Source organism: Clavelina lepadiformis, chromosome 6 (assembly GCF_947623445.1).
Source record: "Clavelina lepadiformis chromosome 6, kaClaLepa1.1, whole genome shotgun sequence".
Classification (NCBI taxonomy): domain Eukaryota; kingdom Metazoa; phylum Chordata; class Ascidiacea; order Aplousobranchia; family Clavelinidae; genus Clavelina; species Clavelina lepadiformis.
In genome coordinates, this window is record NC_135245.1 from 13,759,007 (window position 1) to 13,786,398 (window position 27,392).

The following is a 27,392-nucleotide window of genomic DNA, read 5'->3' on the forward strand; positions in this document are numbered from 1 at the left end:
GTGAGAAGGAGTGTTTAAATGAAACAGACCTACTTGAGCATATGAGCAGTCATTGGCAATTGGAAAACTCCTGTCCTTTCTGCCCATTTTCTGCTTTAGAAGTAGATACCTTACAAGAACATGTTATCACAAAGCATGCTGAGTAATTGAAGACACCTAAAAAAAGTAAATCATTAAACATTTTATATTTCCTTGTTGGCAATTGACAAATATACTAAATGTCCCCATCCTCCAACTCTTTTTATCTCCCCCCCTTACAAAGATATCCATTATATTTCAAAGTTATGTCATATGTTTCTTTGAAACATTACTTTTACATTAGTTATTATACTTCATGTTTTATGGTTCAAAGTAGTGCATATATGACTTGGAGTTTCCAATTTCCAAATTATACGTTTTTTGCCCAATGCAATTGGACACAAACCATTGGTAAATTATAAGGTTCTACGGACATTTAGTTTTCCATCAAAACCATGAACTTGAATATAGCTCCATGGTTATCTCCATTAATTGACTACTTGCAAAGGTGAAGCAGAAAGAGCTGTGTCCAAAGCTAAGCTGCAGAAGTTGTTTGAAAGCTCAAAATGTCTTGCAGTTTACTGTGAAATCTTCCGCCAACAATTCAATACATTATTCAATCATAAGTGACTTTCATCCCTGCACTACTATTTGTTATTACAGTAGAACCCCGGTTAACGACCACCCCAGACCCCAGTATCACAACCACTTAAATGTGGTCCGGAACATCTTCTATTCTATTGCAATCTACAACCTTTTGTTTCACGGACACGACTAACCTGCTATCGCAACTATTTGACATCGATTTAATTGGGAATCTAGAACTGTATACAATGCAGTATCGTGTTTGTTTAGTAATGCTTAATTTTTATGCAGGAAAATCAGCACCTGCAGGTATCACCCAAAATGATGAAAATATCTGTACTTCGTGCAGTAACCCATTGCAGTTCTATATGCTTGATGATCAGGTTCAAGCTTATTGTGGAGAGTGCTGTTTTTATGAAAAAAATGGACCCTCAATGCATGCAAGTTCGTCAAACAATGCAGGAGTTGATAATGCAAGCACACCACTTTATGGTAGTTTATCTTTTGACCACGATTTTCTTCTTGCAAAAGGTACTGTAAAGATGTTTGAAATAACCATCCCACTTTTTTCATTGAAATTGTACTATGAGGTATAACATTTTGACTTGGTTTTATTTACATAATTTTGTGCAGTCTTAATAAGAGTACCAAGCATATTACAATTAAAGTGAGGAGCAACTGTTAAGACAAGTTATTCTTAAATCAGAGCAGAGCTATCGGTAAGTATACCGAACAAAGAAGTTTTAAAATTCAAAGAAATCTATCAAAAATTTTTTGCTTAGTATTGTTATGGAGATTTTTTCTTTGAAGGTTTTAAAACTTGTTTCAGCACTTGCCCCTCATTGTATCATAAACTTAAAGAGAGTTTGTCATTTTAGATTAGTATTTCCCACTGGCATATTCCCAGGCATATTTAGGTCAATAGTGTCAAACTTTTATGTGTTAAGTTACGATTTAAAATACACTTAGATATTTAAATTTACCATTTAATGCTTTGTGATGACATAAATAAATATTCTCTTAAATTTAAGGTAGTACCCCATGGCGGGTTGCACCAAGGGAAAAAATTCACTTTTCACCGCAGGCTTGGTCAGTATGATTAAAATATAATGATGCGCCATGATATTTCGCGTTGTGCTCAATCAATTTGCTTTGTTGACCAGGGTGATTGGTAAAAATTGACTATGTAACAGTAATCGATATATCTCCTACCCACCAAACCTACTTTTCAAGAAAATAAGCAAGATTATAAATAAATGACATAGAAACACCATATAAAATGGTTATTTCAGCTGAGATAATTTTGGGTCCAGTAGCTCTGTTTTTAAAAGTAATCATCAAAATCATACAACACACTTGTATGAATAACAGACAAAATAAGTTATAGAGCAGGGCTTGCAACTATCCAATGCATATTGGAATTTTATTTGTTATTGTTCATAAATGCATTAGATGTAATTGAGAAGTACACTATTCTCTGAGGTGGGCAGTCGGTACTTTGAAAGTACCGTCGGTAATGGTACCGGTACTTGACAAAAAATGTACCGACGGTTTCAGTATGCGATACTGTTTTAAAAAAGTAGTTTGGTACTTTGTCAGTACCGGTACTTTTTGTGTAAATGATGCTGCAGCACATGCAATATTTGCTGCTATTATGCCCCGGTAAAGGTTACTCCAAGTCAAAACATATGTGACGTTACTCGTTTGCAATTTTACTTAACATTTCTAGATTAAAAAAGATCAACAGATGCTAAAATTGGTATTAAGGATTAATTAACATTAGTTTTTGAACACATACTTGTTAAAATTCTGAAATTATCACACGAAAAGTACCAAGTACCGGGACTGACTAAAATTTCTTGAAAAAAGTCATTCGGTACAGAGATTAGATACTTTTTTTCAAAGTAACAACAGTACCAGTATCGGTACTGAAAAAGTACCGCCCAAGTACTGCGGTACTATAGTAACACTAATATATATGAGTATTTGTAGTAGTAGTACCTGTAGTATTTCTCAAATTATATTTTGCGATTTAAATGCAAAATTTCGGTTTACTGTATAGAATTTTTATTTATGCAATTTCTACGAACCATTAGTGGTCCCTTTGAGAACTTATCTTTCGGATAACTTTCCCAGCGTCATATATCTTATTCTTGTTATACAGTATAATGTATGTATATACGTTGCAGGCATTTTCTTTGTAAATTTGAAGATTTCATTACAAATAGATAATAGTTAAAGCTGCATTAATATTTTCAACACAATACCTTTAAATATTAAACTATTAACGCAAAATTGTAATGCATTTTCACTTAACACTATTATGTACTTGGTTGTCTCAAGCAATGTAGAAAATTTTTTATTCTTTTTAGATCTAATTGTATGTTGTTTTGTCTGTTGTATCATTTCTTTTATGCAATTGACTGTGGGAAGCAAGAAAATGGTGCTAACTTTGTTAAAGCATAATATAATGCAAACACGCTCACAAACTATTAATGAGCAAAATAAAATTTGTAAAGCCTGATTCCTTAAAACATGCAGGATGCTAACCATAGTGCAGTGCTATAAACTTATAACGGTGAAAAGTTAGCACAACCACCAAACCCAAGGCCGAATGTCTTACGTAATTTCAAACTACAATACAAATTTTACCAAAAAATAACAACATTATGTCTTAAACATTGGTACATTCAGAAATTGAGAAAGAAGAAATCAGGAGATTGCACAATGATGAAATTAATAAGCAAAAAGCGGAAGAAATGCAATTTCAGTTATTGCAGGAAGAACATAACATTGTTTCTAATGACAAAGATGATTTTGTGTCTCAATCATTTAAGAATATGCAAAAATTTGTTGACAGACATCAATTATCAACTGCAGAGTATTTCAGGTAAACAAGCAGTACAAACATACAAAACAATATTGGATTAAGCTTTGTTGATGTAAAAACTTCACATTAATCATACTAGTGTACTGCTACCTTCCTGTGCACTGAAGTAGGTATAGGTTCCTAATTCCTGTGTTTCAAAAGTTTATTGTTATGAAGTTGGTAAACACACATTTTTAATTTACGGTTCATTTAGTGTAATTTTCTAATTGCTCACTGTATTTTCTAACTAGCAAACGCTTTGAAATTTTGGAAATGCTTGAAGTTGGCCTTGATGACCAATTCACTTGTACCAATTCAATTCTCCCATTTCTATGCAAAAAATTCAAAGAATTTCCTCCCCGAGATTGTGAATGGTGGATATCATCCCATGTGCATCATTATGGTATTTTATGATGATTTTAAGTGTTGGTTACTGCATAATCCAATTCTTTGCCTAACTCATAATTACTCTATTTCATACACATTTCAAAAACCTTGATATTGTTAGTTTACTGTTGTGGTTTGGTAGGCCAAGGGTTTGGAGATTCTGGTTGGGGATGTGGCTTCAGAAATCTTCAGATGATGATATCTTCACTTATTTCATTAGAAGAATTTAAGGATGTTTTGCACCGTTTTAAAGGTACAAGCACAAGGTTGTCTTTCTAAATATTTTGTATTGCTTTGACCTGACATGCACAAACTTGATATATTTTTAACTTACTGTAATATGTGTATACCAAGTGCTCATGTAAATTTTGGTTTCAATTTTGTTGATATACACGCTACACCTACTAACATATTTTAATATACTAGAAAAACACCTGTTGTTCTAATAACAATATTATAGTCTCATTGTTCACAGAAACATTTACACGCTTCGTGAAGTTTCAACTTGTAAACTAGTAAAAAGATTGTTATTGTTATTGGAAGTTTTCTTTGTTATAGCACAGTTTTTTCCCAAAGTTTTCTACATGTGAATCCCTAGCTGCAATGTTTTATTGCGCCAACACTTGTAATCACGTTCTAGTGTTGCAAAAGTTAAGTCCCTAGTTTGTTACATTCGTCAGTTAATTGCAAACACCAGAACAAACCACTTTATATAATTTAGTGTGAAAGTAGATGTTTTTACTGAAACTGGTTGTAATAATAAAAATTGTTAATGAAATTACAGCATAGTGTCCAGGTAGAGTATTGTCAACTTTTACAGTATTTTATTTGGTACCTGCATGTGCTTGTATCATGTGATGAGGTGGAGAAACAGGATTAGGATAAAGGAAACTGTTATTTCTAGAAAGGTCCTTGTGAGCCATTGCATAAATCAAAGAGCATACTGGCTATGGTTATTGGGGTCAAATCTGACCCCAACAGAAGAATATCAATGATTATTGATTACGTTTTGGATTCTTAAATGTTTGAGTAGCAACCCTAGGAATTCCTCAATCATTGCGTTTTAAGGAAAATAAGAATGAATATCTTTTGATCTAACGTTACTGTGTTTTTTTCATAAGTTCAAAAAAATATACCCTGAACTGCAAATGGGGGTTAACCACTTTGCACTGACGCACTTTGCTGCTAAATTCAGTGAAATTATGTAAATGAGTTTGTGAGGTTAGTAGATTAACAACAAGTGGACTATACAGAATAATGTCTGTTTAGATGGGATGCCATCAATACCAAAGTTGCAGGAGTTGATTGAAGTGGCATGGTCAGCAGGATTTGATCAAAGTGGCAAGGAGCAATTGAATGGAAAGTTGGTTAAAACTCGTAAATGGATTGGTGCCACTGAAGTTTTTACATTATTGGGATTTTGTGGCCTTCACTGTAGAGTCATTGACTTTCATAAGTAAGTAATATGGTTGTAATGTGGCTTTGTTTAAGTTATTGAATAAATGTCTTTAAGTATGGCTTCTTTTTGTTTTACTGTAAAATACAACAGATTGGAAGTTGTGTCATTGCAAAATGAGTTTAAAACTTCAAGTTTTTTAGTGCTTACGAATCCACCTGATATTGAACAAATTGTCTCGTTAGTAGTTTATCAGCCTTGTAATATTAGACAATTTTGATTAACCAGCGTCAATTACTTAAATTTTGATAACATGGTAAGAAAATGCATTCTTTCAATTAGAACTACAATCATAGAATTTTGGAAATGTGTATTAGACATATTCATGTGATAAAAAGTTTGCAAGAGGCTGAATTAGAACAGATTAAAACCAAATAAAAAGTGGTGATTTATTGAAAAAATGACTGATTACTGATTAACCAGAACGACCTTTGGTGGTAGCCTACTCATACCAGTTGTGTATTTTGCATATTTATTTGAGTTAATTATTTTCAGATTTTCAGATAATGCTGGTAAATGTCATCCTTCTTTATTTGATTGGGTATCTAAATACTTCCAAAAAAGGCATGAGCAAGCCAGAACTGTAAAAACAGGTGAGAGTGTAATGTTTGACAATTCAAAAATATAAGTATCAGAGTGAATAGTTACTATGTTTCGGACCAAACCCAATGTTTTAGGTAAAATTTCATAAAATATTATCGAAATCACGTATCTTGAATGGTTTCCCAGAATCAAGAATAAGAATTCTGTGACAAAATTACAAATTGGCTCATTTTCATGGCCATTTTTAGCTACCTTCTGCATGTGCCTTGAAACTCATAAACCTGCTAATTTTTTTGGCTAAAAACAACACTAGCTATACCAACTTCTAATTCGTCTGAGATTTTTTTTAAACGGTGACGTTAGAGTTCAACATTATATCAACTATCTCAATTTCAATGGCTTGACATGTTGTGTTTTGTTATGCGGAAGTTGAGTTGGTTCCACATTCTGGATATTGGAACAACTTGCACTTGTGCAGAGATAAAGACTTTCTTCTGTACATTTCAGGGTCGGTTCACAAATGTGATTTACCTATTCTGTATCTTCAGCACCAAGGACATAGTCGTAGTATAATTGGAGTCCAAGTTAATATTAAACGGAATGTTATCACTCAATTGTTGATATTTGACCCCAGTCATTCCAAAAGTCAATTATCTTCATTACAGGTACCAATGATATTACGCTTAAAAACTACTAACATGATCACAGACAAGAAAATTGGCTTAAGGAGATTGTGAAGTGAGCTTTTAACGATTCCTGTATGTGGTGACAATTGTATGCTTTAGAATCAGTGACATGTCTGGATGCGATGTGATATAAACCTAACTGCTTGATAAAATGCAAGAACATTTTCACTTTAACTATGTATTTAATATTCAAATGTAATTTTTGACAAGTCATAGCATCACGATGCAGTTTAACATTCAATACAAGTGACAGATATCTTGAGCTTTGAGCAGAGGTTCCTTAACATTGTGTCGCTACTCGCTAGTTCTCCCAGGGAGCAGGGGCATAGCAAGTTTTCAACAGTACGCGTGTTTTTACCAAAACAAAATAATTCCAACGAAAGCAATGAGTTTTCGTATCTTTTCCATATATAACCAAATGTGTCATTGGTTTTCTTCAACCGAAGATTGTGTATCCCTTTTTGTTACCATATTAATCTTGTTCCTTTAATGAAGTTAACATAAACATCTTTTCAACATGCAGTCATTTACAGTAGTTTGTCAACTATTGCTTGTTGTAGTTTCCATGTCATGTCTTTTATGGTTGTTCTGATATCAACGTTTGGAGGTACCAGTAACGGTGTTGCATGAGCAAAACGTAAGAAATATGGCAATCGACAGACAGTGCCATACTTAGCAGATAAAGAACATTTTTCGCGTACACTGAGTATGTGATAGCCTTGTTTAAATTTGGTATAGCGTAAAATTGTTTGCATTCTTGGTGCTTACCCATCTCATTGCTAAATTGTTGTTAGAAGTGCAACTATAATAATTAATTCATGTCACAAGCAGATTTGTGTGTCGCTAATTTACAAAGTTTTAAAACCAATAGCTTAGGGTTTCCCATAGCCTAAATTACCGTGATCATGTGTACATAAATACTTCACTTGAGATTCGGACAGTGTTGAATTTTTTAATGGGATTATTGCCATAAGTTTTATGGAAAACTTATTTTTCTAGACCGATGGCAGTTTGCGGAAGATATCTTCAACATTCATGCGGACCTTGTCTTCCTTCAAGAAGTCGCAATATCAGATAGTGGCGGTTGAAGGAATTGCTTCACCAGAGCAATATGAAAGGCAAAAATATGTCGATACGCTATCGGAAAGGATTCCTTAGATATCCTTTTTCAGGAATTACTTCAGGCAGTTTTCATCAATTTACCATCATTTTTTCACTATTACAATCATCGAAGGTATAGATTAACCTCATTCTGTCCAGATATCAGAAACGACATTTGGACATTAATCAAATTGTACAAAGGGCGATTACACAATAAAAATGAAGCAACGTATCGTGAGTTTGTGGGTATTTATAGTTTTTTGGAAGCAAATATCGGAGGTTTTTGTAGCCTGCTGAATTTATTTATAATCTGAAGCATGTTGTCAAAAACTGGTTAGTGGTAAGCAGGAGATGTGTGCAACGTGTGCCCGGGCTGCAGGATTTAGTTAGAAGAACTTCCTTAATAAGAGTTAAGTTGGAAAACAGAACACAATTTGAGGGGCCACACCAGCACAAACAGATGCTTAGCTATGGTGTAGTTGGAATATAACAGACAAACACAGAAAAAGTCATTCTTTTTCAATTTGGGTTTTACTACATGCTTCTTTATCGAAGCGTGAGGATGAATGTTCAAAAAATAGGCCCCATTAAAAGTTCTGGGCTCGGGCCTAACCCCCTCTCTATGTAAAGACAAAAAGATTATTGCTTTTGGTTTATTTTTATGTCGGTAGGCCTATAGGCTTTTATAGTAATAACTTAAAAACTTATTAGCACTTGATGAAAATGTTATTGAATGGAAAGTTTCTCTAATACAAATTGAATGCCTACATAAAATCTCACTCCGTGGGGCACATATACTGTAGGCTACGATGAAATAATTCTTTTTGACGATGCCCCATTTTCGTCCTTAAACAAAAATTTTATCCCGTTACAGATCCTTCTAATACCCTCGTGCCCGGCATTAACGACACTTGCTTCGGTTCATTAGTCCTGATAAAGAGTTCTAAATTCGGGCAATACGATATAAAAATTGTGTGGCAATCGGTAATCAATCACCGTCGGGTTTAAGTAGTGCAGAAATTTTCCTCAATCCGACGATAAAATCGTACCACTCTCACCGCTACCAAAGTTTTCTATTAACTTTAACCGCTACCCGTTAGGGTTAGTAATTACCACTGTATTTACAAAAAAGTCCCCATTTTGATCAAAGTTTTAATTTGGTCATGGTTGAATGCACAAAGCTACGTGTTCTTACCATAGCAAAATGATTGGAAACCTATCGTTTGGAACAAGCTCTGCTCGAAGTCAAGCATTCCAGGAGCTGAAAAATTAGCAGTAACCGTGCCGAGTAAATTCTTATGCTGTACTTTATAAATAAATAATTAGTTGGATTATTTCTTGTAGTATCCTAGTATTTTTAGACTGACATTTCCAAAATTCGATGTGAAGTTGTCAACTAAAATAAATGAAAAACAAACTAGACTAGCCTATAGGCCTTGCAGCAGATACAGTAATGCAAATTCTGGCATCTGCACGCACGACGTTCATGAACGTGCACGCCAAAATTTTCTATCATCACGCCGGCTAAGCTATCAGTTCATTATCATGGTTAAGCAGTTGTTGCTTTAAATAAGTGCCAAAAACGTAAACTTATCATTTAATTATGACGAGGATGGTGGTTCTCATTATGTCACAATAACAGAAATAATACGGATAACTCAGATATTTGGATCAAGTAGGAATAGAAAGTTTTCTGTGACAGACAAGTTAAAATTATTGCGTATAATAAAAGTGTGCAACAGGAACATTTTGCTTTAAATATGCCTAAACAAGCTTACTGTTGGTATGTTTGTACTGGTTAATGTAAATCCTAATCTACAGTACAGTTCAGTCTTGGCTGTTCGCTTTAGCTCTCTCTAGTCCAGCATTGGTAACCGCTGTAAAAACAAGAATGTTTTATCACTTTATGTGTTGTAATTTGTGACATTCCTACCCTGAAAATAAACATACTTGCTACTAATCACCTACTTACGGAGATGTATTCCATCCAAAACACATTAGCTAGCTCAGCGTGGTCCAACTTCTTTTCATCGCGGGCCAAAATCTGAAGTTTTTTTATCTTGCGGGCCAATGTTTTTAAATTAAAACTGAAGAGCAATGTGACATTGATATTAGAACTGAAAAAAGTTCTCTTTTTTATTGAAACTGAAATTAGAATAGTTCAAAATTTAGCTGATAAAATTTAAATGCTGATCAATGTGACATCTGCGGTCGAGGTTCTTCCTCGACAATAGCGACTATCAAAGCTGACTATCAGTTCGCGGGCCTGCAGTTGGACCACGCTGAGCTAGCTTATCATACCTAATGCAAACCCCAGTCATCAGGCATATTGTTTTTCATTGTTAAATCATAATAACCACCCGCTTCATCATAAGAAACCAAGTTTGCAATACAATTTTGGCAATAACTTCTTAACCACTACATGTTATTAAAAATCTTAATACGAGTATATTTACCTGTGACAGACACTTGATTGAACTTTGATTTCGATTGGAAGGAAGATTTGAGTTAGGTTTAGGTTAGTATATCGTTCATTTAAGTTAGTTTAACAAGAAACTGAAAAAAAGCTTCGAATGCACGATTTTATCCGGTGACATAGTGGTAACGTATAAGATAAGATAGTATAAGATAAAATGGATATCAACAAAATAATTAAAAGACTAGTACAAAAAGCATAAAATGTGTAAGAAAAAGTAGATTTTTTTTCTTTGTCACGTTTGACCAAATTGCAAAAATTTCAGTTATACGGCAAACTCCACACAACATTGGTATTTTTCTCGATAGATTTGAGTTTTTTCCTTGATTCTGTTGCAGAGAAGGATAAGCAGGTAATGCCCTGTGACTGTTTTTTGGCCCATAATGTGGTCCTCACTGAATTTATCTACCCCAAAATTTAATCAGTTCTTCTTTGTGTGATAGCTGGCATATCCCTAAAATTTGATTGAATTTAAATAACAGGTTTTGGAGTAGTTATTTTAACAGACAGGCAACAAATGAAGTTTAACATGTGGTACCGGTAATAAAGGCATAGCCTCCCTTATCAATGCTTACTTTAAAATGAAAATATTCTAAGTTTTTGAATGTAGCTTTAACATTTTGTTGGTATTTATTAATGCTTATATGTATTATAAATATTTGGCAGATGTGACATTAAGCAATTCAGGTGTAAATTTTCCATTCTGAAGATGCTGTGGAGCTGATGAGCACTGAAACATGTGTTTAAAGAAAGTTGGTGATACTGTGAACATATGGCTGCTTATACTTGTTTGTTTTACAATTATTAGTATTTTTCATCAGCTCATGTTTACACATCTTCAGGGTTTTGCAAAACTTACTGAGCCCTATTCAAATAAGCGGCCACATCTTGCATTCTCTGAAAACATTTTTCAAAAAAACCACCATGTCCTGACACATTCATCCAACATAACCAACAAAGTAAACAATTCAAGAATTCAGCAAATAACTCTGGAGGATGTATTTATCAGTGTCAAATCTACAAAAACCTATCATCGCAGTAGACTTAGTATTGTTTATAGCACATGGTTCAAGAAAGCAGCCAAGCAAACTTATATTTTTACTGATTATGATGACCCATTCTTAAACAAAACAACAGATGGCCATGTTATAAATACCAACTGCAGCTCTTATCATACCAGGAAAGGTTTGAGTTGCAAAATGGAGGCTGAATACAATGCTTACATGAAAACACACAAAAAATGGTGGTGCCATTTTGATGATGATAATTATGTAAATATAAAACGTTTAGTGGCTGTTCTGAACCAGTATCACTGGAAGAATGACATGTATATTGGAAAACCAAGCATGTCAAAATCACTTCGATCTACTTTCAGAGGGGAAGTTGTGGACTTTTGGTTTGCTACTGGTGGTGCCGGTTTTTGCATCACAAATACGTTGGCTACAAAAATGTCACCATGGTGCCGTCACGGAAACTTCAGTGAAACATCAAAAGATCTTCATTTACCCGATGACTGTACTGTAGGTTTTATTATCACAAACAGGCTCACTGTGCATCTAACTCATTCAGAACTTTTTCACTCACATTTAGAGCGTTTGAACCACCTTAATCCAAGAACGTTTGCAGACCAAGTAACATTCAGTTACAATACAGGTATTAATGGCCTTAATGTGATTTCGATTCCATCAGGTAGTCATGTATTTAATGTTACATATGATCCAACAAGATTTCTCTCATTACACTGTTTATTGTATCCTGGCACTCAGTTCTGCCCAAAATAACACAACGCTTCAAGAAATAATAAAAATAAAACATCACAATTTGCAACTGTGTGTATAAAATTTACTATATGTAATATATATGGTAAAACTGTCATATTTTGAATTAAACATTCTGTGTTACAATAATTGCTGGGCATATCCGGCTGTTTATGACTTGCTTAAATAAGCTGACCTCTTACTATGCATAATCACGAGTCAGCTGAAATAAACAAGTTAATCTTGTTATAAATTCGCATATTCAAATCATGAAATTATAATCAATGCGTTTTAGCAATGGTTAGATGTGAACAATTTGTTCTAGTACACATAAAATAAAGTTGGTATATGTTTTAAGGGAATGGATTGAGTTCACTGGATGGAAACATTAGAATTTCATTTCGTAGTACAATGGTTAAATTGTTAATTTTGCCAATGGTTTATAATATATTTCTTGCCATAGATGCTGGTATATTTAAGAGATAAGTGTTATTATAAGTATGTTTTTAAATTACACATTACTGCTTTGAATACCTCCTAAGCATTGTAGCCATAAGAAATATTTTTCAAACAAATTATGTCTAAGCTTTACGTACATGTATATATGCATTATGCGTATCTTTTACTATCATTGTTACTTACCTTGCATGAAATACGGTGTCTTTTCCTGCATAGATCTGAAGTTTATATATATTTAATAATTGTTTATATTGCTTTTTTGTCATTATGCACACTGTGTTATTTTGATTTGTTCTAAACCTATTATTAAATAATTTTGTTCCTTATCTGGTCAAAGCAATCCTATTTTTTCTGTTAGGCTATACACTGTAAGTTACCTCTTAGGATGGAAGTGAATTGCTATGAATTTATTTTATTTTCGTTGTTGTCATTATCTTGCCAGGCTATACCTTGCTTGTAATATTTTCTGATTTAATTTAGATTTTTCTCAAAATGTGTTATTACACAGAACATGTTTGCGATTTTTCAAGGTCTATTTCTAGGTGTTGAAATTCAGTTGAATGAATGGAACTCTGCCTGCTTATAATTATTTGTTGATGTATAAACCTTAACCAGAAGGTAATGTGGTAATATATGTAGTAAATAGTGCTTTTCAGAAACCTTATTTCCCGGTTAATTTTTAGATTTCATTTTATTTAAATCTTGCTGTAGGTTAATTTGTTATCTAACTATAGTTAAAAAATTTTCACATTTTTGGAAGTTACCTGACAGGTTTTATAGTATGTATGACATATCTGTATACATTTCTGTGGACCTTTTATTTTTCTCTACTGCATTGGTAATGATGTAGTACTCCTAATTACAGGTCATTTCTTCTTCACACTTTCAATGTTTACATGATGTATCTTTTTTTCAGAAATTTTTCTGTCTGAAGACAAATATGAAAATGAGAGGATTGGTTTTAACCGGTGCTAGTTTTACGTTGACCTCAGCAGTTGTGGCAAATGCGTGGATCCAGAAGAAGCAATTTTATCCGACTGTTGTTTATCTCACTAAATCCAGTCCTTGCTTAGCTGTAAGTTTGTTGCATATCACAAAGCTCTCCACAGCTTTATAAAACTTGACAAATTTGATTGCTGTTCTTTCAAACTGTTGCTTTCAGTGGATTTTAATAGAAACTTACAAAGAATGAAATTTAAGTTAATTATATACGTGTAAATAATGTTTTAAGTTTGTTGTGGCAAGTAGAAAAGTATTTTTCTGTATTAAAAAAATTTTATTTTTACAATTGATTAAGCCTACCTTGAGTAATCATATACGGCACAACAAATGTCATCCCCTGTTTTTATTGCTGGCATATATCATCAGTTTGCAACTTCTTTGCATTTTGCCACAGAAAAGTGTAGGGGAAAAGGCATGCAATTTGTTCCTTTACTGAACTTTGCAATCATTGCTGAGCCAATATGAAAATTTTGTCAGAATTTGTATGGTGAATAATTTTCCAAGTATGTTATTTAACATATAGAAACAGACAAGCAAACCAGCACATGCCAGCTAAAACATAATATCTTTGAGGGAGAACAATTTTTACATCTTTTAATCAACGCCTACATTTTAGGGTACATTCGGGGTAAAGAGGTTTGCCAAGTGCTTAGGTATAGTAAAAATGGTCCTGGATGATGAAGACGGGTAAAGTTTGAGAACTCTTGCTGCAACTTAGGTTTAGCCAATACCAGTGGTTTTCAACTACTTCATGCTTGCGGACCAGTAATAGTTGAAAATATGCTTTCTGGACTGGTGCAAAATGCAAAACAAACTGACTGTTATGGGTTGAATGAACTCACGAAATTGATTACATGCACAACAAGTATCTCATTCAGGGCTACATGCCAACATCACTGAACGCGAAATGTGTAAAATGTATATATATATATGATATATATATCTCTAAGCGCTGGTTGCAGACCCTTAATTGAAAACCACTGCTCTATACTATTCTCGCCACCGAGCATACGGACAGACATATTGAACGCTAGCATCAATTATTAGAATGTTGATCAAAAATTAAAATTCGCTTTCATGCCAAAAGAGCATATTTATTCCATATGATTACTCTGTCATAGTAATTAGTGACTACAAAATTTATTTCATTGTGTTTAGGTTTTGTACTTTCAAGCTTTTGTCTTCGTGCTATTGTTTGCAAAATTAATGAGAAAAACGTTTTTTGGGCAATTACGAGCAATAGAAACTGAAGTGAGTTACTTGATACTTCTATATTTTTTTATTGAAATTCTATTTCTATTGAATAAAAATAACAGTAAACTGTACATTGGCTAGTTAGCTTGTGAATTAATATATATTATTAACTTCTGCTTTTACAGCATCTGATTGAAAGGGCTTGGTATGCTGTGACAGACACATGTCTTGCTTTGACAATGTTTCGTAATGAATTTAGTCCACTTTTTGTATCAGCTTTTACACTTCTTCTCTTTCTTAAATGTTTTCATTGGTTGCTTGAAGATAGGGTGGATTATGTAAGTTAGAAATGATATAAGTTTGTGACTTTGTTTTAAAGATAATTTATAAATAGTGTTTCACTTATAAATTAGTGAACAAATATTTTTCATCCTGAAAATAAACTTGCAGTCACCACAGCTTACCCATAACTGAGTAAAATAAAAAAGATCGTAATTCTCTTCCACTCCAGGAAGTTATTTTAATGGTAACAACACTCAATATATTTCCTTTTCTGAAGGCCTGATGCTAAGCTATGCTACATAAAATTGGTGGGAATATAGCCCATATGTCTTTGTAACAATTCAACACCATTCAGCACAACAATGTTGTTATCATATGGAGCGTCATATTTGAGAATGTTTTATGATATCTTGTCAAGTAATTATATAATATGGATGATTATTCAACTAAGCTTTTACTTTAGATGGAAAGAAGTCCAGTCATAACTTTCATTTTCAAACTTCGAATTTTGTGTAAGTGGTTTTGCATGTAAGATTACTTATGTTGCTGTTTTCGTATAAATTTATGGTCAACATGAAATATAAACTTATACCAGACTACTGGTATACTATATTGCTTGTTGAAAACAAAAATCTACCAACTGAAATAGAAGTTCCGTCAGTTATTGTTAATGGTACTTATGTAATACCTATACACCCTACTCAACTTTGTAATTTAATATTGTAGCTTTGTTATCCATTTTGCTGGCAAGTGACATTTTCTTTGTGACTGTCTCGTATAACAGTATTACTACCAAAGGAGCAACTGTACAGTTGGTATTTGGTTTTGAGGTTGGTGATAAAATGATATGTATTTGTTGTTAATTTGTAATTGTATACCGACCACCAACAGTAATTTACTGCTGATAATATTTGCCTGAATTACAAGTTAGTACTAGCGGTGCGCAGACAAGACTTATCAGAACATTGCAACTTTTCCTGTTTCACTCTTAATATTTCGTTGTTTTGATAGTTAATAATGTTTTAATATTCAGTATGCTATTCTTGCAACTATTGTGCTGACTGTATTCCTGAAATATGTTCTACATGCCATTGATTTACAAAGTGAAAACCCATGGGAAAATAAAGCAGTTTACATGCTGTATGTGGAATTGATTACAGGTGAAATATGTTTCCTACTACAAGTTATGATTTGGGGAATATTTAGTTCAATTGGATTATTCTAAGTTTGTAAATATATCCTTGATGCTCCGTTCTAGTCATGAAACTGCATTTGATTTTTTTTGGTTATTACTATTACTATTAGCATTCGCATTTTCTGTGGTATTTGCTCTGTACTATATATAAATAGGGTTGAATTCCAACATACAGCTTACGAAGATACATAGAAAATACAAAATAACGAATAGGATCTTTCACTTTCATACAATCAATCACGAAAGTACTAAATGGTAATCATTATTGTGCAAAACAGTGTGCTTGTAATCATTGACATTGTTTTAAATGGTGTTAACCCTAAAACGACCGTATCGGTCAATTGACCGCTAGATAAGGATAGCGGTCTTTGCAGGCGTTGCTAAGGTAATTTTGCTCATTTGTGATTTATAAGCAAGCTAATGTCAGAGATGTGATCAACTGAGTTTGATTATTCGCTACGGTCATATAAAAAAAATATGCAGAATCGGCGTTTTCTCTTCATCTGTTCACCTTGCTGTTTTGATTTTATTGGATTACGAACGAAACTTGTAGTTAAGCCACAATGACTATTCTTGTTCTATACAATCGTCCTTTTTACCCTCTTTACGTTGACTGAACCTTTTTCTGAAATTTTCTTCTGAAATTGTTATGTGTAAACGTTAAGGTTTGCAGGAAAATTTAAGCCATTATTTTCATTTACCGGTCAATTGACCGTTGTAGTTGTTCTAGGTATATTTACGATGTTTTCGGAGGTTTTTGGGTACAATACAATTATTTTTATAGAGCATGTAGTTCATACCTAACTCGAGGATTAGCCGTAATATCGGCCGAATATATGTTCATTTGCGGAAAATATTGTTTTAAAAACATGCTTGAAAATAATGTTTCCAGAATACTTGCATACTTTTATATTCAAATGAAATACATTTCACAATTCTGCATATGTGTTGAAAATATCAGAAAACTGTAGAAATTTTCACTCCCTTCTATAAATCTGTCAAAATCACCCCAGTAAGCAGCCCAAGCCCTTGGCCAATTCAAAATCACTTGTAAAGTTCCATAAACTTTACACACAGTTTCATGATCATACCAACTATTTAGAAGTAAAACTTTGTCATAGAAACATCAACGAAAAGATATAATTAAAACCAAAATCTTTATAACTCTATACTGTAAAATTGGAATTTTGTGCGTGTATCAGTATATTATGTACAGTATTGGACTATATAGCCTAAGCGCATTGTATGAATTTGCATAACCATCAAATGTCACAGATTGATGGTACAATTGCTTCTATTTTGTTGTTGCTTACCTTATTAAACCCCAAATTTATCTATGTTTTAGGTTTTCTCAGAGTGGCCTTGTACATATGCTTCACTGCGCTGATGATGAAAATATATACTTTTCCATTGTTCTCAGTCCGACCGATGTATCTTACAATGCGACAGTTCAAGAAAGCTGTGTCTGACATAATTTTATCTCGACGAGCAATCAGAAATATGAACACATTGTAAGTATATAGTTAAATGTGCCTTGGATCATAATCGTATTATGGTTGAAAATTTGTGTGAATCAAATGTGGATTTGATTAATATAATATCTTAAGATAAGTAGTTTTTCAGCGTACTGACACTGAGAGAATCTAAATAGCATATGAAGTCCAGCTCCAATAGTTAATGGCTGATGATAATTTCATCAGTGGTTGATGTTTTCTGTATTTTAAACCTATTTTGAGAATAGTATTTAATTAGACTGTTTTCATGACCATTTTAAAAATTGAATTGAATTTAACTAACTAATACATAGTAACCAAATTTTTACGCTATACATCTATTTATTCATGTTAGTCAACAAGGCCAAGATTGAAAGGTACCTGTCAAGCAGATAACTTGTCAGTCTGTGACCCTAACTTTGTAGTCAGTTCAGGAAAACTTTTATTATGGAATGCAGTGAAATGGTTGATAGTTGAGCATAATCCACGCACTGTTTTAAAAGTTTTCAGCTATATTGTTGGCCAACCTACAACTCAGCTAATTAGGTTACCTAAGATATTGTAAGCTATAGGGCAGGGCTACAGCGATGCAGCTTTTAATTCAACGTATAGAGGCACCGTATTATACCTTTGCAAAAAATGTTACCTGCTAAATATCCTAAATACCTAACATGGGCCTTTGCCAGCATTTGACTGACCATTAATCCCTCTTTGCAATCTGACACACAAAACCTAAAAGCCACTTTCAAACAAGTGCAAATTTCAACAAAATTTTCACATTTTAAACGACTCTGTCAACAAGCTAACTAAGTGCCAAAAATAAATTTGAATCAGCTTTTCCTTTTCACATATCATTGACTCAGTGGTATCAGACAGGCAATTACGTGATCTTGGTTCTATGCACAACTGCGCTACTGTTGTTGAGGTTATTTAGTGTAGGGCTTCTCAAACTTTTTGGTTCTGCGACCCCATTTTAGAAAAGAAATTTCTATGCGACCCCTTGAGAGGTAGCCTACACGTTAATGATGTTAAACAATAAACGTCCAATTACAAATCTCAAGTGGTATTTTTGTCTCTGGCAAAACCATACAAGTGCACAAAATCCACCGAAGTACAGTGACTGTAGCCTACATTAATAAAAGAATCTCGTCATGGAAACAGTAAAGTGAATACAAAATTAACAAACAACAATTCAATTTATAAAAATTAATTTTGTTTCACGACCCCAAACGGGGTCGCGACCCACAGTTTGAGAAGCCCTGATTTAGTGAAGCTGTAGGGCAATTTCTAATATTGGTTTACAATATGAAAACAAATAAAATACCTGCACAGTATATGTATAACTATTAGAGCCCTGTGCGGATATGCCCTCCCCAGGTTGCTGGTACCTGGGCACCCACAAGAGCTCCGCTGTGGTCATGGGTAAGGCTTTAAAATGCGGTGGGGGGGTGTGGGTTCCCGCAAAATACAAATTTTTGTCTGCATTGAAATCACTTCTGGTTTTATCTATAAGATAACTGCACTTCTGTTAACTACAATGACATCATTTACTTTTTGTTTAATGCACGATAATAAAGCCACTTACATCCACATACCAAATAAGGTCAAGCGTTGTCTCAGACTTTTGGCCTTATCATAAATAAAATCAGAAAAAACGCAACAGTGATCTATAGACTAAAAACAATGTTTGTTTAAAGGTCAAACGTTGTCTTTTGTTGTTTTGTTACAGTTTCTAGTCGCAGTAAGAAAGATATTCTTTATTAGGAAACTTCATGTTGATTTTTATTGTTCTTCTCGACTCATAACAAAACACCTGCTGACATCTATAGTAATAGACTTTGTACCCTTATCAGATACAGCGGAATAGTGACCAAGACTAAAGCGAACAGTTGTTGTAACAACTTTTGTAAGAGAATTTACAAGCATATAGCAAACTTACTTTCATTTATTCGAAAAGATTAGGCACATTGCATTTTACAAAAATGATGGTAACTGCCAAGAAGAACCAATCAGAAATTAATAATAAATACAAGTACCTGCAGACACTTGCAAATGAACCAGCGCAAGTGCGGGGCAGAAGCGGGTTCACATATTAAAAATGCAAGTACCCCCAGCCATCTGAAAATGAGTCAGCCCGGTGCAATCGCTGGTGAGATCTTTGCAGGGCGGGCAGAAAAAATTGCTCACATAGTTAAACTATCGAAACTCGCACTAAGACAAGCTTGGTAAAATGTCCTTGCCAAGTTCAAGCCATAAAATAATCTTACTCAGTCTAAGGGTGAAGACTGTAATCTGATACTATAGCCTACCATGTCATTTCAGATTTTGATAAACCAGGTTATCTTTTACAGATATCCCGACGCTACAACAGAAGAATTGTCAAGCGCAGACAGCACTTGTATCATCTGCCGTGAAGAGATGATAGCTCCAAACCCAGAAACCCCTCCAGCTGGTAGAGGAAACTCTGATGTCGGTAATGAGTTTAGATTATTATCACCACTTACACTCTGTCATCACTGTAATACAGCAGTTACCAAGTACAACCTTTTTCCAGTCATAGACCTCTTTATAGAATTTTTGAAGTCTGCGAATCCCTATGTTGATGATTCAGTAATTATTGTGTCTTGCAATTTTTAACTGAAACGTCGGCAGAAAATCAAGTTCTGTTTCTTCACCAGTTGAACCTTATATTTGATGATTATTCTGGTGGAAACCATAGTATATTTAATGAGCTGTCTTGTTTCGGTTGGTTATTTTTGTTTGTTATTTTGTGTTTTTTAATAAAACTAATATATACATATAGGAGTCAATAAAAAATTGCCCTGTGGACATATTTTCCATGCATCTTGTTTGCGATCTTGGTTTCAGCGTCAGCAAACTTGCCCTACATGCCGATTAGATGTTTTGCAAGCTAGAATTCCGGTGATCAATTTATTATTGTTTATTATGTTTTATTTCAGGTGTTCTGCGCAAAAGTTAATATAAATTAGGAATGGTAATCTTAAGTGATAAGTTAAGGTCTAAAACTTTTAAGTTTAAGTATTTAGAAAATTAAAAATTATTAATAGGTAATAAATAATTAATTACTTAATTAATAGAAAATACCTTCATGAGTAACCTAATTTTTTGTTATGTTTTTTTTTAACCTCTCATAATGTCGACTTGACCTGTGCAACATTGCATTGTAAATCAGACTCCTACTAGACCTGCACCAGACCCACCTGCACCACCAGCACCGATGGCTGGTGCACCTCCTCCTCCGCCTTGTATGTTACATTTTGTGTATATTGAATAATCACAGCGACTGATAGGAAATTATTTCATGAAAAGTAATTTATTTTTGATACTAAGTTAGGAGGGATTGATTATGACTTAAAAAAATCAAATAACCTTAAAAGTATTTATTTCGATATGGGGAAAATTGTGGAATCAAATAAATTAGTTACAGATTTCTTTAAACTCAATTTAACAGATCCTCCGATGTTTCCTCCACCTATGCATCCTGGTGTATTTCCTGGGCCACCAGGTCCTCCCCCCCAATCTTCACCAAATGGTGATTCTGCTGCTGCTTCACCACCTCCAAATTTTCAGCAATTTCCAAGCTTTGGTAATATGTTCATGCCCCCTATGCCTTTTATACCCCCGCCACCATTCCCGGCTGACTTCAGGTGAATGTGCATTAAAACTAATACTTCTTTCTAGGTAAATCACTAACTTTAGAATCAATTGTAAAGTAGTTTTGATTGAGTTCCGACATAGAAGAATTAGTTATACATGGCACATGGCTTGCCAAATTTGGAATTTAGGCCCTTGGAAAATGGGTGTCAGACATAGGCTTCCTGCAAGCAGGTGGTTAGTTGTACTGTGATTGGATGAAAGCTATAATTGCAATTCCTACTGATTTTTAGAGGTATGACAGATGAACAATTAAGAGCATTGGAAGGCCAGGAACGACGAAACGTGGAAGCAAGAATTGAATGTTTACGCAATATCAAAGACATGCTTGATGCAGCTGTTCAACAAATAATGCAATACACAGTTGTAGTCCAATCTCAAGACGGAACTAGGTGAAGTGTTTAACTAATTTAAGTTTTATGCAGCTTTACTTTTGCTGATAAACTTTTTTGCCACGCAACTATTACTGAGTATTGCATAAGCAAGGTTACTATTAAATATAGTGTTACACAATGTACATTAAATTTAATATAAATTTCTGCAAGATGCTATCAATGATAATTCATAATTGTTTTTAGCTTTCAAATACCCAACCAATCTGATCTTGCAAGCAACTTGCAAACTCAAGCAAGCAATGGGTCATCAGAAGTTTTACCTACTGATAATCCTGAATCACAGAATGAAATTCCTGGACCTAGTCAGTCAAGTCTTATTTCAGGTGAAGCACGTCACATTTTGGATTAAATAAAGTCTGAAACTCTTCTGCTTTACACCTTCATGTGATGGCAACTAATAATTTTTGTTAACACACTACCAGTATCTCTGATAATGTAATACAAAATTTGTCCATGGGTTAAAACTATTATTTTCTGATTTAGTATGGTCTAAATCAATAAAAATGAGCATTCAAAAAGTTCAAACTTTGGTTCTGACTTTATGAGATTAATTTATTGGAATTTTTTGACTAGTTTTGCTTTTTTAATGCCTTTGCTCCCACTATATTTTTTTGAATCAATAGAATGGAGTTAAATCTAATTTTAGTTGTTGTTGTTGGCTTTGTCATAATGAAATAATAACGGAAAATGTTGTTTCCAGAATCTATTTCTAAAAAATTACATAAAGAAGAAAAACACATGTATGCAAGGCGATTTTGCTACACAAACACGAGACAAAAGCCTTAAGGCCTGGTGCTATAGGTATTTATTCAAAACTGTTACAGAGCAAACCTACGCTGTCACTTAAAGCACTCAAAACTTATAACTTAATCACAAAGAAACATTTTTTCGAGATTGGCGACGATATGTGAGTTCACTTTCACGTAAAAGGTTCCATATATAGTCCCCCATCATATTTTCGTTGTACTGTCCTTGATAGCGTTCCTCAAAATACCTGATATCTTGATGAAATCTTTCACCTTGTTCTTCTGAGTAGTCCCCCATGTTATCCTTAAATTCATCAAGATGAGCATGTAGTACGTGTAGTTTCAGCGACATCCTGCATCCCATCTTCCAATACGCATCCACAAGTTCCCTGTAATTCTCTGCCTTGTGATTGCCCAGGAACCCGTTAACTACAGAAACGAAAGAAGTCCAAGCTCTCCGTTCAACCTCAGACAGCATCTCTGGAAAATTGATGGAATTTATCAGTCGCTTCACTTCATCTTCTTCATCCAGTAAGTCCCATTGCTTTAGTCTGGAAATGAGTAGCTCAGCATTCGACTTTGTCAATGACAGTTCCCTGACAAGACCGTTCATGTCTTCTTGGTTGGGGTAGTGGGGACACCTTTCACCGCCAACTCGGTGTTGAAGATAAGCAACTGATGCATCCGTTTCTGAATCTGTAGAGAGTGCATCTGCTACGAAATGTTCATCTCTCAAGGGTGGTTGTGGCACAGGCATGTCAGTCGTGTTATGGGGTACAGGTGCAATAGATGATGGAATGTCAGGGTAATTGATGGAAGGTGCATTCTTTCCCTTCCGTTGTTTGCTTGGATCCACCATACAGAAGTAACAATCTGTGAGATGGTTTGTGGGCTCACGGCAGACACGGGGGATAGCAAAACGCATTGCCCTCTTCTCTCCCCTAAACCAACCTTCTAGAGTACGACGGCAGTATTCGCATATGACGTGTGGTGCCCAATGTTTATCTTGGTCACCGACTGGCATGCGAAAGTATGCATGATAGGCTTCTTTCGCACGCCTGCAACTCTCCAGACAGTGCTTTTTTGCTTTTTTTGCAAAGAACTCACCACACACATAGCAGAAGGAATCTGCTGAGTACTTGCAACCACGGCGAGCCATACCACACTTTTAATAATGGCGATAGAATTAAAAAATCTGTAAAGATTCAACAACCGAAGTTATGGTGGTATAACTAAGATTTTTCATGTTTTTTCGGCATAAGCAAACAGAATATAGCAATTATTTCCCAAGGACAAAGAATTTTTTTTTTTTGTTACATAGTGATATAATGTGTTTTAAGCTGTTTATTTTAACACTGCTACATTTTGTTCTCTTTTAATAATACCTTACCTGCAGATGAATCTTTAGAAAATGATGTTGATTCAACACCTACAGATGCCAATGAACTGCGTAAACGAAGACTTGCTAAATTCAACCAGCCAAAAGAAACAAATGCTGCCGAATGAACGCGTTTTGTGTGCAATCAACTTTCATTTATGTTATTGTGTTTGCTGGAGCTTTGCCAATAGGAGTAGCTTATAGCTTCATGGGTTCAGTTGTTTATATGATAGAAGTCTGCATGGTGGAGGCAATGCCATGAAAAAAACTTGAAAAAATATATTAAGAAAAACCTGAAAATTTAGATATGGTATGATGGAATAGTTAAATTTGAAATACTATGTATACATTACTGTAAAAAGGTAAAGCCTTTGAAGTTATATACAATAAACTGAAATTAATGTATTATGTAGTAGTAGACAGAACAAGTACAATAAAGTTTGAACGTAAACAGTAATTACTAACTGGGAACTTGTAGTTCATACAAACCGATGGTAGAAAAAATTGTTCTAGCCCTGTTAGAATGCAGTGAGAGATACCGACAAATATAATGAATTAGTGATAAATATTAAAATGTGTTTGCACATGAACAATCCCATGTTAATGTGGCGATGAAGGAGGCTATATTAATGTTTTTGAATGACAATTGTTCGTTTAGAACTCCTTTCGTCTATTTTACTTTTGACCCCGTTGCTTATTGCTATCTCTTCTTGTTTCTTTAAGTCAGCACTACGTTCATAAAGTTCAAATTCTTATATTCTGTAATATAGTCGCAATTACATCAGAAAAAATTATCATGTCATTTTCACAAACACACTTTGTAGATAGACCTTACATGAAACCAGATTTTCCAAAAAAGCTTTTTGTCAGAAAAGAACGATTAAACCAAAGATTGCTATAGCCAATCAGCTAAGGCCACCTATTTACATCACAAAACTATGTCACAAGAACACTTCTAAATTCGTAACACTCTAAACGTACTACAAGCACTTGAAAAGCAGGTTATTCTACCATACGGATCTGTGTCGTAGTTAAACTGGACAGCTAATATGAAGTAACGTAGGCCTAATACAACAAGCATACATTGTAAATCACACATTTTTCTCAATTGGAGAACACACAATTGCTTACTAAAAAAAACGTGAATTATGTAAATTATTGCACTTCACTATTACACTCGCCATGTTAATAATGTAGGAATATTGTGTTGGCTTGCTTACTTACACTTCACCTTGTAAACCTCGGTTTTTATTAAACCTGTTCGCATGGTCGCTTCCAAAAACAGCTTTTTGTGTGAGGGCCAGCTTTAAAAATGGGACATTTTTGGTCAACAACAATTTTGCTCTGGCGTTTACAAGGTTCCCACCATTGCTTTGGTCACAGGGGTTCTAAAACCGGGGTACGCGAGAGAAATTTTGTGGGTACGCGAATAAGTTTCTTGTATTTGCACTGAACGTTTTTCGACAGAAAACTACGCTACTGTATTAGATTGTTATACTGTAAAGTCATTTGAAATATTCTAGTGGTGTCATAAGCATGCAGGAATGTGTGCCGCACATGCAATGCTGCTTAGTTGAGGCAAGACTGCAAGACGATGATTTACTGTTAATTGAGGTTCTTGAGGCCTATAGACTTCATTTAAGTTTAAACTCGTTCGTAATAGTTCCAGTTAGCAAAAGGCTTGATCAGGAAGCTTATTATTGCAATAAAGTTATAGTGGAATTACGTAACTTATTTTTAATGTAGATAGTCATGGCATCCAAACCTAAAAAAGGATTATACATTGAATTTGGATTTACCAATAAAGAAGACAATGGGAAAGATGTACCACAGTGTGTTGAGTAGCCTATTTTAAAGTTTTGTCAACCTAATCGATGAAGCCCAACCTCAAGAGTAATTTTTTTGACAAATCATTCTGGACTGGCCAACAAGAATCCTTCGTATTTTCAACGTAAGGCTGCTGAGTCAGAAAAATATTGATCGCCTTCGTGCCTCTTATATGGTTTCACTAAGAATCGCAAAAAGTGGAAAACCTGTGGAAAACTTGTGGAAACATTTTGGAAAACCACAATTGCGGAAACTTTAATTATGTTAGGCTGCAAAGATATTGCTGATTGCTTGCTCGGAAAAAAGACTGCAATGAAACTAAACACCATTCCTATTTCGAATGATACCGTTCGTCGAAGGATAGCGGAAATGTCCGAAGACGTACAAAACCAAGTTATTTCTGAGATCAAAAAGGATCCCCTTGGTTTCTTTACTATCCAAATTGATGAAAATGCAGATATATCAGCCGATGTTCAGCTACTCGCATAGCCTACGTAAGGTATGTGAAGGATTTCAATTTAAAAAAGTAATATTTATTTTGCAAGTCCACGGAAAGCATCACTAGAGGAGAAGATATTTTCGATGTTGTATCTCGTTTCTTTAAAAAAGAAGGTCTTTTATGGAAAATGGTACTTGGATGCACCATTGATGGAGATCCTGCTATGTTGGGTTGCAGATCCGGTTTCGCAGCAAGAGTATCAGAAGCTAAAATCAACATAAAGAAGCTTCACTCCATGATTCATAGATACGCTTTGTGTACAAAGACGTTACCTCCTGCGCTCAAATCCGTTCTTGTTGATGTTTTAGCTTTGGTATCCAGTGAGGAAATTAATAACTCGAATAGCATCATTGCAAACTGAGTTGAAAGAATTCTTAGCTAGAAATCTAGCCGACAAAGCAAAAAGATTTGCACAACAACTCGCTGATGACAATTGGCTGGCAAAACTAGCCTGTCTGAAAGACATTTCGACCCACAAAATCAACATATCATTACAAGGTAACTTTGCTTCCGTCATAGACTTTACAGACATATTGAAATCATTTTGAATGAAACTAATATTGTGGAAGGAAAAAATGATGTGCGGTCGATACGACGTATTCGAGAGCATGAGCGAAAGCTTTGAATGACGAAAATACTAATATTAGCAAGTTAGTGCAAAATTACTTGTCGTTACATCATCATTTGGAGAAGTATTTCCCTGATTTGAACGATTTTGGTTTTAAGCTGATTTGCTATACTTTTGGAATTGATCCCAGAACTTTTCCAAACAGTTTGCAAGGTGAATTTGTTGGACTTTTGAATGATTCAACATCGAAAGATATCTTTGAGTCGTCATCTCTGCAAAACTTTCGGTCATCCATGGTGAAGTCATATCCATTGGTGTCCAAAAAATGTGTGGGAAGTCTTTTGCTCTTTCGATCTACTTACTGTTGTGACTGTGAGCAAGCCTTTTCAACTGTGTAAGATGAAAAACACATTTTGTACCAGACTTTCAGCTGAACATGACTTACGCGTGTTTCTTTCTAAACCACTTTCCAAAATTTATTTACTTTTGAAGCAACGCCAATCTCATCCATCACATTAAACATATGAAGGGATGACTAAAACATTTATAAATTAGCATTGGTCGGGGTCCTTCAATTTATAATTTAAGCACATATGTGCTAAGTTTAGCTTTGTGAACTCCAAAAACTTTTTGTAGGTCTAATTAGACAAGCCAGCAGCAGTAATTGTTCAATCGATAACGAATTGCGTAACTAGCCTATACTTAAAATAACAGCGTCAACATAAAAATATTAAAATACCGATAACCACCACCGTAATATTGCGTGAGCAAGTAAAACTGTATAGTTTGCATGTAGCGTTG

General features: G+C 34.4%; 3 protein-coding genes across 5 annotated transcripts; all 3 read left to right on the forward strand.

Moving 5' to 3' along the window:
• The first annotated feature begins 33 nt into the window (after positions 1–33).
• On the forward strand, positions 34–7,877 carry LOC143463296 (zinc finger-containing ubiquitin peptidase 1-like). Of its 3 annotated transcripts, XM_076961748.1 has the most exons (10): positions 44–165; positions 895–912; positions 987–1,134; positions 3,298–3,493; positions 3,724–3,875; positions 4,002–4,112; positions 5,129–5,315; positions 5,811–5,908; positions 6,366–6,523; positions 7,544–7,877. In XM_076961748.1, the coding sequence occupies exons 3-10, from the start codon at positions 1,038–1,040 to the stop codon at positions 7,700–7,702; spliced, it is 1,158 nt and encodes a 385-aa protein (XP_076817863.1). In that variant the 5' UTR covers positions 44–165; positions 895–912; positions 987–1,037; the 3' UTR covers positions 7,703–7,877. The 3 variants fall into 3 exon arrangements, with proteins under 3 accessions (XP_076817862.1, XP_076817864.1, XP_076817863.1); XM_076961747.1 differs by having other exon boundaries at positions 34–165; positions 895–1,134; XM_076961749.1 differs by lacking the exon at positions 6,366–6,523 and having other exon boundaries at positions 34–165; positions 895–1,134.
• A 134-nt stretch (positions 7,878–8,011) lies between these two features.
• Positions 8,012–12,867, forward strand: LOC143463298 (beta-1,3-N-acetylglucosaminyltransferase radical fringe-like). The gene has a single exon (XM_076961756.1). It carries the CDS (start codon positions 10,859–10,861, stop codon positions 11,900–11,902), a length of 1,044 nt encoding a protein of 347 aa, XP_076817871.1. The 5' UTR covers positions 8,012–10,858; the 3' UTR covers positions 11,903–12,867.
• On the forward strand, positions 12,802–24,154 carry LOC143463293 (E3 ubiquitin-protein ligase synoviolin A-like). Its single transcript, XM_076961742.1, has 15 exons — positions 12,802–12,955; positions 13,254–13,412; positions 14,498–14,590; positions 14,719–14,871; positions 15,279–15,327; positions 15,542–15,645; positions 15,849–15,975; positions 17,356–17,521; positions 19,855–19,976; positions 20,307–20,425; positions 20,697–20,769; positions 20,976–21,171; positions 21,412–21,570; positions 21,757–21,896; positions 23,716–24,154. Exons 2-15 carry the CDS (start codon positions 13,278–13,280, stop codon positions 23,823–23,825), a joined length of 1,746 nt encoding a protein of 581 aa, XP_076817857.1. The 5' UTR covers positions 12,802–12,955; positions 13,254–13,277; the 3' UTR covers positions 23,826–24,154.
• The last annotated feature ends 3,238 nt before the right edge of the window (positions 24,155–27,392 follow it).

What these genes read in the sequence shown, in the direction of transcription:
- LOC143463296 (XM_076961747.1), top strand. Translation starts at nt 972, where the DNA reads ATGCTTGATGATCAGGTTCAAGCTTATTGTGGAGAGTGCTGTTTTTAT. An exon ending in TGTTTTGCACCGTTTTAAAG is followed by an intron (nt 4,113 to 5,128) that starts GTACAAGCACAA and finishes ATGTCTGTTTAG; the next exon opens with ATGGGATGCCATCAATACCA. An exon ending in AGCCAGAACTGTAAAAACAG is followed by an intron (nt 5,909 to 6,365) that starts GTGAGAGTGTAA and finishes TGTACATTTCAG; the next exon opens with GGTCGGTTCACAAATGTGAT.
- LOC143463298 (XM_076961756.1), top strand. Translation starts at nt 10,859, where the DNA reads ATGTGTTTAAAGAAAGTTGGTGATACTGTGAACATATGGCTGCTTATA.
- LOC143463293 (XM_076961742.1), top strand. Translation starts at nt 13,278, where the DNA reads ATGAAAATGAGAGGATTGGTTTTAACCGGTGCTAGTTTTACGTTGACC. An exon ending in GTATGTGGAATTGATTACAG is followed by an intron (nt 15,976 to 17,355) that starts GTGAAATATGTT and finishes TCTATGTTTTAG; the next exon opens with GTTTTCTCAGAGTGGCCTTG. An exon ending in TCAGTCAAGTCTTATTTCAG is followed by an intron (nt 21,897 to 23,715) that starts GTGAAGCACGTC and finishes CCTTACCTGCAG; the next exon opens with ATGAATCTTTAGAAAATGAT.